This window comes from Marmota flaviventris, chromosome 1, assembly GCF_047511675.1.
Source record: "Marmota flaviventris isolate mMarFla1 chromosome 1, mMarFla1.hap1, whole genome shotgun sequence".
NCBI lineage: Eukaryota > Metazoa > Chordata > Mammalia > Rodentia > Sciuridae > Marmota > Marmota flaviventris.
In genome coordinates, this window is record NC_092498.1 from 130220987 (window position 1) to 130229492 (window position 8506).

At 44.8% G+C, this 8506-nt stretch overlaps 1 protein-coding gene across 1 annotated transcript; it reads left to right on the forward strand.

The window, feature by feature from the left end:
• The first annotated feature begins 887 nt into the window (after positions 1 to 887).
• On the forward strand, positions 888 to 2630 carry LOC114082248 (spermatogenesis-associated protein 13). Its single transcript, XM_027923574.2, is given in 1 exon segment — positions 888 to 2630. A coding segment is annotated over 1 exon segment (1479 nt). The 5' UTR covers positions 888 to 971; the 3' UTR covers positions 2451 to 2630.
• The last annotated feature ends 5876 nt before the right edge of the window (positions 2631 to 8506 follow it).

The window sequence follows — 8506 nt, forward strand, 5'->3', positions numbered from 1 at the left end:
GGATGTTAGCATGCATGTGTGTGTGTGTGTGTGTGTGTGTGGAGGACAGGGGATAAGGCTGTCCTTGTGCACTGTGGCTCTAGCCTTAGAAAGCAGAAATTCCTCATTTAATGGAAAGGAGACCTTTCTGCATAAAGCCCTGCAGTAACAGCTCATCCTACAGGCTTTCAAAGGACTCTATGAATTAGGCTTTCCTCACACTGCTCTATGTTTGGCTGAACTTGACTCTGATTATCCTCACTGGGATGGAGTGACTTGCGCATGCATTTTATTCTGTTTGATCTTGAGTTTTGTGTGAAGAACAAAGTTCTCATCACAAGCTGAGAAAGACCTGCAATCCTTAGACAGCCTTTTTTGCAAGGTTACCGTGGGTGGTTCTAGTGGATCTCTGAACATGGGGGCAGTCTTGGGGACCCGTGATGTTGTCCTCTAGGACAAGTGGTTCCTTCCACAATCTAGTGAGCTTTGGAGCTGACAGTGGCAGTGGCTTGGTCTGGGCCTAGCAACTTGATGGCTGGCAGAGGACTTGGCGAATGAGCTGATTGGCTTGTGCTGTGATCAGTCAGACAGCCTCTGTGGGCACTGTCCCTTTTGAAATGGTAAGACATCTTAGCTTTAAAAAGCTGGTGCCGAGAAAATGACTGTAATACTGGAGAAATGAAGAACTTGGAGGTCAAGCAAACTGTCTGGATGTTTTGGGCAAAGGAAAAGGAGGCCGTGCTGTCACCATGCCTGGGTGACACCAGAAGAGCACATGGTTGGGGAGCTGTTTCCTATTCAGTTTCTTCAGATGGAGGTACTGAGTCCTCTGCCTTATTCGGTGACAACGGTAGCGAGGAGGACTTCAGCTAGAAGAACTCTGTCAGGCCAATCCCTGGTATCTACAGCCAGGCGGGGAACAGCTGGCCATTAATGAGCTGATCAGCGATGGCAGCGTGGTCTGCGCAGAAGCTCTCTGGGACCATGTGACCATGGATGACCAGGAACTGGGCTTCAAGGCCGGGGATGTCATCCAGGTCCTGGAAGCCTCGAACAAAGACTGGTGGTGGGGCCGGAACGAGGATAAGGAGGCCTGGTTCCCTGCAAGCTTTGTCAGACTTTGAGTCAATCAGGAAGAGCTGTCTGAGAATTCTAGTAGTACACATGGTGAGGAGCAGGAGGAGGATACCAGCACAAGCCACCACAAGCACTCTGAGAACAAGCACCAGATGCGGACAAATGTCATCCAGGAGATCATGAACACTGAACGGGTGTATATCAAACACCACAAGGACACCTGTGAGGGCTATATTCGACAGTGTCGCAAGCACACGGGAATGTTTACTGTTGCACAGTTAGCCACTATTTTTGGAAACATTGAATACATTTGCAAGTTCCAAAGAAAGTTCCTGAAAGACCTTGAGAAACAGTATAACAAAGAGGAACCTCACTTAAGTGAAATAGGATCCTGCTTCCTTCAGCATCAAGAGGGCTTTGCCATCTATTCCGAGTATTGCAACAACCATCCAGGAGCCTGCGTGGAGCTCTCCAACCTCATGAAGCAGAGCAAGTACAGGCACTTCTTCGAAGCTTGCCGCCTACTCCAGCAGATGATTGACATCGCCTTGGATGGTTTCCTCCTCACGCCAGTGCAGAAGATCTGCAAATACCCTCTGCAGCTGGCAGAGCTGCTCAAGTACACCACGCAGGAGCACAGTGATTACAACACTATAAAGGCAGCCTATGAGGCCATGAAGAATGTGGCCTGTTTGATCAATGAGCGTAAACGCAAACTGGAGAGCGTTGACAAGATTGCTCGCTGGCAGGTGTCCATTGTGGGCTGGGAGGGATTGGATATTCTAGACCGAAGCTCAGAATTGATTCATTCAGGGGAATTGACCAAAATCACTAAGCAGGGCAAGAGCCAGCAGTGGACCTTCTTCCTGTTTGACCATCAGTTGGTGTCCTGCAAGAAGGACCTGCTACGCAGGGACATGCTGTACTACAAGGGTCGCATGGATATGGACGAGATGGAGCTTGTGGATGTGGAGGATGGGCGGGACAAGGACTGGAACCTCAACGTGAGAAACACCTTCAAGCTGGTCAGTAGGACCACAGACGAGGTTCACCTGTTCTGTGCCAAAAAACAGGAAGACAAGGCAAAGTGGCTGCAGGCCTGTGCGGATGAGAGGCGTCGGGTGCAGGAGGACCAGGAGATGGGAATGGAAATTTCAGAAAATCAAAAGAAACTAGCCATGTTAAATGCTCAGAAGGCAGGACAAGGAAAGTCAAAAGACTATAGCGGATGCCCTGTTGCCCCGCCGCACCAGAACCTGCATCCCCTCCACCAGCGCCACATCACCGTGCCTACCAGCATCCCCCAGCAACAGGTGTTTGCCCTGGCAGAACCCAAGAGAAAGCCTTCCCACTTCTGGCATACCTTCCATAAACTCGCCCCTTTCAGGAAGTGAGCAGCAGGCCCATACTTCCCCTGAGGGACTGTGAAGAGGAGAACCATGTTCATTTCTTTTGTGTGAAACCCAGGGAAAGTTTCTTGGGCCCAGTGTTGAAAACTTCTTTGGGGGCTCAAGGAAGGAGTTGGACTCACCTTCACTTCAGAGATCCTGCTGCTTTCGTGGAAAGGAGGAGAAGGTCATGACACGTAGCTCTGCCCTGCATGAGAAGCCCCAAGAAGCACTCTGAGGTGGCTGGGACTTTGGAACCAGGGTCAAGTTCTACAGGAATGCTGCTATGGTAGCTCCACAAGCCCCACTAGTGATGGGGACACTCCTGCAGTTCCAGAGCACTGAGAGCTTTTCAGTGCTAAGGAAATGACTCAATTAGAGGATTGAGTCTGCATTTGATTTTGAAGGGAATCAACGATGGGGAGTAGCTATAATGCTGCCTCTCCCTACCATGTGTCTGGTCACACTTAGAAGGTGAGCTTTTACTCCCTCTGGTAGTATTAGGGGATCAACAGCTGCTTGGAGATGACCAGGGTGTTCCCTGGTGTCACCTGTATCTACACAGTTGCCAAATGTAGGCTTCATCTTGCAAGGTGCCTCTTCTTCAAGCTAGTCGGGAAAAGTACATCCGTCTCCTGGCAGCACAGCTTGAGATGTGGGGGCACTGAGGCATCCTCCAGGTCATGCTACTTTCAAGGCCAGCTTGTTTGTCCTTGGCAAGTCGGATCCTCACCTGCCTGTGTGCCTTGTGTAACTCCCTGAGCAGAAATCACATCTCACGCATTCATCCTAACCAAGAAACAGCATTCAAACAACTGTTTGCGATATAAAAGCTCATTTACTTTAATTTTTTAATGACATGAGAATGCACCAGTTGGAAAGCATTCTTAAAAACATCCTGCGCATCTTCCAACAGTTGTCTCCGATGTCTTCATCAGTAAAATTGCAACTCGGAAGAACCCATGAAGAAAACACAGGGCAGAACAATCCTGCTTCTCTGGGGTTTAAAGCTGCCTTTGTCCAATAAACTCAAAACGGTGGAGATTCACTGCCTGTGAAAGACACCTTAGCAAAATATCTAGGCTCAAAGATAGGAGTCTCTTTTTAATGGAGGCCACACAGGCTGATGCCTGCAGAAAATAATCTCCTTTTCTTTGCCTATACTGAGAAGTATGATGAAAGTAACTTTTAAATAGTCTGGAGAAGACAGGCTCTGCACTCAGTGTGCAGAGGATATTGTGTCACATAGTTTGTGGATTTCTGTTTGAGAAGCTCATTTTTTTGTATGCTATTCTTGCAAAGTTTCTTCCCCCACAGACCCAAGCTTGAGAATAAACAAGTCTACAAAGTTAAAGAGGAAGGTGTTAACTTTAAGGACGTAGTTCCTCCCTTCTCCCCTGCCTTGCCATATGCAGAGTTATTCATGCATCAAGAAAACATAACTCTGGACCTCTCTGCTGGGCCCTTAGGGCATTTTGTGACTATTCAAATGCCTGCTTACATTGGCTTGCTGAGAGTTTGCCTTGCCCTGTGGTTTACAGCCTCAGGGTTGCTTCTTTCTCACCACAGGTCCCTTGACAGAAGAGGTGCTATGGCTTCGTGCATTGGTTGTGTATATATGTGTGTGTCCATGAATAACTGTTTCAACCTCAGTTGCATTTATATAACTGACATTTTTACTAACAAAATGTAATGATATATTTTGAAAACTGCTTTTCTGTGCTAAATAGAGTTGTTTGTATGTACAGCAATTTTGAACAGGTTTTTGTTGTTTTTAATGTAATATAAGAGAATTGCTTTAAGGTAGTAAAGAATATCATTTACTTATGTTACATTTTCAGTGAGGACTCATTTGAGTAAGGAGTCAGAGGGCTTCCGTTTGCTAGTATTGACCAATTGGCAGTGAGCAAAGGCTTTAAGGTTTTGTGACCAGTCCTAACATGTTTCCCAGCTGAGTCCTATCTTCCAGTTCCCATCTACCTCCATGGACTCCCTAACAGAGAATCCTGAACACCAGGACATGTTTTGATTAAGTCAAAGTCAGTTCAAGACCTGGGATTGTGAGAATCAGTTTTGTAAAGCGTGATGGTCATTTGATGATGTCATTTGATTATATACTTTGCCTGGGTGGATTCTACTTGGATTCTTAGGTGATTTTGAAAACTGCTAACATATATATATTTTTTAAAGGCTAGAACATCCTTTAACTACTTAAATCTGTCTAGCTTGGGTTTTGTTACTAAATACCTGGGTTCTGCAAAGAATAGAAGGCCTCAGGTATTCTTGTTTTCAGTTTGCCATACTTCCTTTTTGATTTACGTCATGTTCTACTTGGAGAGAGAAAAAGAGGCAACAAAAAGCCCCTGCCCGTGTGAATTTTATTGGGAAACCCCACCTCCACCCACTGCCCAATCTCTCTGTCTTCTCCACCCCCAACCCTGGGTGGGCCTTTTTATTTTTTGGCCTTATAAATATATACAATTTTTATGATTTTATGTACCAGTTTAAAAAATAAATTTGAATTTCTTTTTAAAGTCAGGCTTCGATGACTTCACTGGTTGACAACATCTGGATGAATTTCATTAGTGTATCACAATTTGCTAACTCTGTGAAAGACAGTTGAAATGGCCTTGAGCAGCTTTCTCAGTTTTGATATCCCTAAAGGTATGAGAACCCTGTAGTGAATTATAAGCCATTCTAAACAATATTTGAAAAGTCCTAGAGAAGGAACATTCATTGTCTTTGGCCTGCTAACAAGGAAGAGGGTAACAAGCAGTTTGCCAACACTGTCAAGGGATACTGTGTGCATGGTTTGTTTTCAGTAAATCTGGGTTTTGTCTCCGGTTGGTAGATGTGATTTTTGTTATTGAAAACATATCAGCACCATCAATGCCATATCCAAATACTGTACCCTTTTATACCTAATCTGTTGAAGACTAATGCCACATCCTGTGATGTTATTGTATAGCAAAAGTGTTTTATTTCAAAATTTACTTCACAATCGAAATCTTTTGTAAAAACCAGGTGATTTAGCATCTGGCCAGGTAGAAATCTCTGCATGCCTAAATTGCTGATATTCCTGAATACAAATCAACCTACTTTCCTAGTCAGAATAGAAGAGTCTGATTGCCCAGAGCTGGGGGAGTATTACTGCATTATTCTTGCATGAAGGAGAGGAAAACCAGTGAAGTGTCTGTAAAAGGACAGTGCCAACAAGTGTGACTAAACATCCTTTCAATGAATGGCTTACAGACCAGGGATGTTGGACCCAATTTATAGATTAAACTGCTAGCAAAGTTTTCCCTGTAATATGCTTCACCTAAAAACTATTCTTGCTAATTTTGTTTATTTTCAGGATGTAATGCAAATGGAGTTCAAAAAATTTTGGAAAAAAGTGGAAAATTTTAGCTGGTCTTGGAAGGATTTAAAAAAAAAAAAAAAAAACAGAAGCTTAAATGTTTCATGTAAATTTACCTAGTAGAACATACTTTTTATTACTGCTTTTAGTTATCACATTGGCATTGACATTTGTATTTAGAAAATACTTTAAACCAACTCTGTAATTTAATAATTAGTCTTTTTGTACATAATAGAACCCATTGTGTATTACTTGCTTACCCACTTTGCAAGGTTTTTGTAATTTTTAACTCATCCATATAAAGATGATGTTGTCTGTATAAGTCAGTGATGCTTCCAAACTGGTGGATTAGCTTTGACAGCTAAAGTCTGGTCTACAAGAATACTGTAACTTGATATGTATTTTTGTTGAAATTCTTTTTGTAAAAGAAAAAATTATTTACAATGTTATTTGAATGATTTATTGTAAATGCTCTGAATCTATATTTATTGTTTTGTATCTGTATATTAAAATTAATTCCCCCCCCCCAAAAAAAATAAAAATAAAAAATAAAAAGCTGGTGCCACAGCAGGATTTTTTTCAGTTCTTATTATTAAGGGGAACATTATGTGGTTTTAGTTTGCTAATTTCCATGGACCTAATGTCAGCTGTTTAATCAGAAAAGCTACATTTTGATACCCTCCTCTTTACTGGTTGCCCCATGAGAGCTCCTGGGGTGCCGTTGGGTGATTTGCTTTGCACCATTTTCACTTGTAAACTTTATTGAACTGGATCCTGCAGAGCCTTTGATTTCTGTGTGCACATTGGGACCAATTTCTATGTGAAGATGGTTTCACAGAGGCATATCCATGGCACGTGGCAGATGCAGCAGCTTCCTAAGTCAGGCATTGAGCCCCTTGGAAATGAGCTTAGGTCTGAGAATCTCCCAGTGTGTTGAGGACTGGAAAAGTTTAGAAATGCCAGTGTCATTAAAGAGTTGTGTGGGTGAGTGACCAGCTGCTGATGGTGAGGGCCCCAGAGCCCAGACATCTGCCTTGGTTCTTTCCATTGGCTTGGAGGTGGCCAGACCTCCTCCCTCCCTTGGGCTTAGTGGAAGCTCGGCTCATAAGCAGATTCAGGCTGTATCTGAGAGCAGAGTGATGAACCAGGCTCCGGGATCCAAGATGCATGGGGCTGTGGTTCACAAGGATGGTGGACCCAGGGGCGAGCCCTGGGTCTTCTCTTTTCAGTGCTCCTGGAAAATGTTCTGATTTCTTCTGTCATGGTTTGTTCTGTAATTTGGAACCAAATAATGGGGTACACAACTACGTTATCCTAAGGGAACCTTTCAGGGCATTCCCCATCCATTCACAGGGTATTAACAGTCATCTCCCCAAGTTTATGTCCACCTGGAAGCTCAGATATGACTTTATTTGGAAACAGAAGTTCTGCAGTTCTAACGATTTCAGTATCTGTCACCATACCATCCTCGCTTTAGTATGATTCTTAATTTAGTAACTGGTTCTCTAATAAGAGGAGAGAAGACATAGGGACACAGGGAACAGAAGTCCTTGTGGTCGTGGAATCAGAGGCTGGAGTGATGCTGGGACCTGCCAAGGAGCTCCCTGAGCCCCTGGAAGCTGGAGAAGGCTCGTTAAAGAGAGTTCCAAGGCATAAACCCCAGATCAGTTCATTTGGATTCCCATTTCCCTTTGACTTGCTCAGCTGGGTCATTTTTTTCTTGCCTGTGGGTGAAAATGGCAGATCCGTACCTTTGGATTAAAAACCCTCTTTGTCTAATAACCAATCCCGTGTGCATCCCAACTCCCAATTCCAAGGACAAGTTCTTCCCTTCCCCAGTGGAGCTTATGTGGGAGACATGGTCATGGCCTGCCTGTCCTCTTGTCCATGACATTAGTTTCCATGTCCCCTACAGTCACCTGCTACTGAAGGTTCTGAGTCTGCAGACCATACACAGGGAGAACAAAGACGTGGGAAGAGCCAGGAGAGACCAGGCAGGCGTGGTGGGCACAGTGTCAGCAGGCACCCAGGTGCTCTCTGGAGGCAGGTGGTTTATAGGATGGTTGCTTGTGTCCTTGGTTTTTGTGGCCACTTTGTAAGTCCTCTATGTGGTCTGATACCTTCTCTGAACAGCAGCAGGTATTTATATTGGTCTTTTGGCCAAAATTGCAGTTTAAATTTCCAGTTAACTTCTAGTTAAACTGCCCACAGAGTGTCTGGCACACATAGGCACCCGGAAACTGGGACATGTTGGCTGTGTTACCATTTGTTGTTACCATGAGTTGGAGAATCTTCTGGTGGTAGAGACCTGGGTCACAGATGCCCAAACCTCCACTGAGAGCTATGGTATGCTCTTCAAGGCTACCCATGACCTAATGTCCCCAGGTGGGCTCTCGTTCAGACAGGGGGGTCCTTAGTGTTTGGGAGCCCATGGGCTGTTGTTCTGGTCATGGGACTTGAGTTGCACAGGTGGGAGGACAGGGTGGGAGAGGCCAAGCTTACAAAATCCTCCAGAGAATGAATCACAATGTGGTCTATTCCCAGTGGAGCAGGTGATGGTGACATTCACAGTGAGGTAGGAATGCTGGCCAGTGCCACCCGTGTATCCACTGTGGTCAGCAGTTCCCCAGCCAGGGGCTTCTTTGGTTCGGTCTTGGGTTCCTCAAGGGGCAAGAACCTTTCATAGCTTGGGGAACGGAGTCAT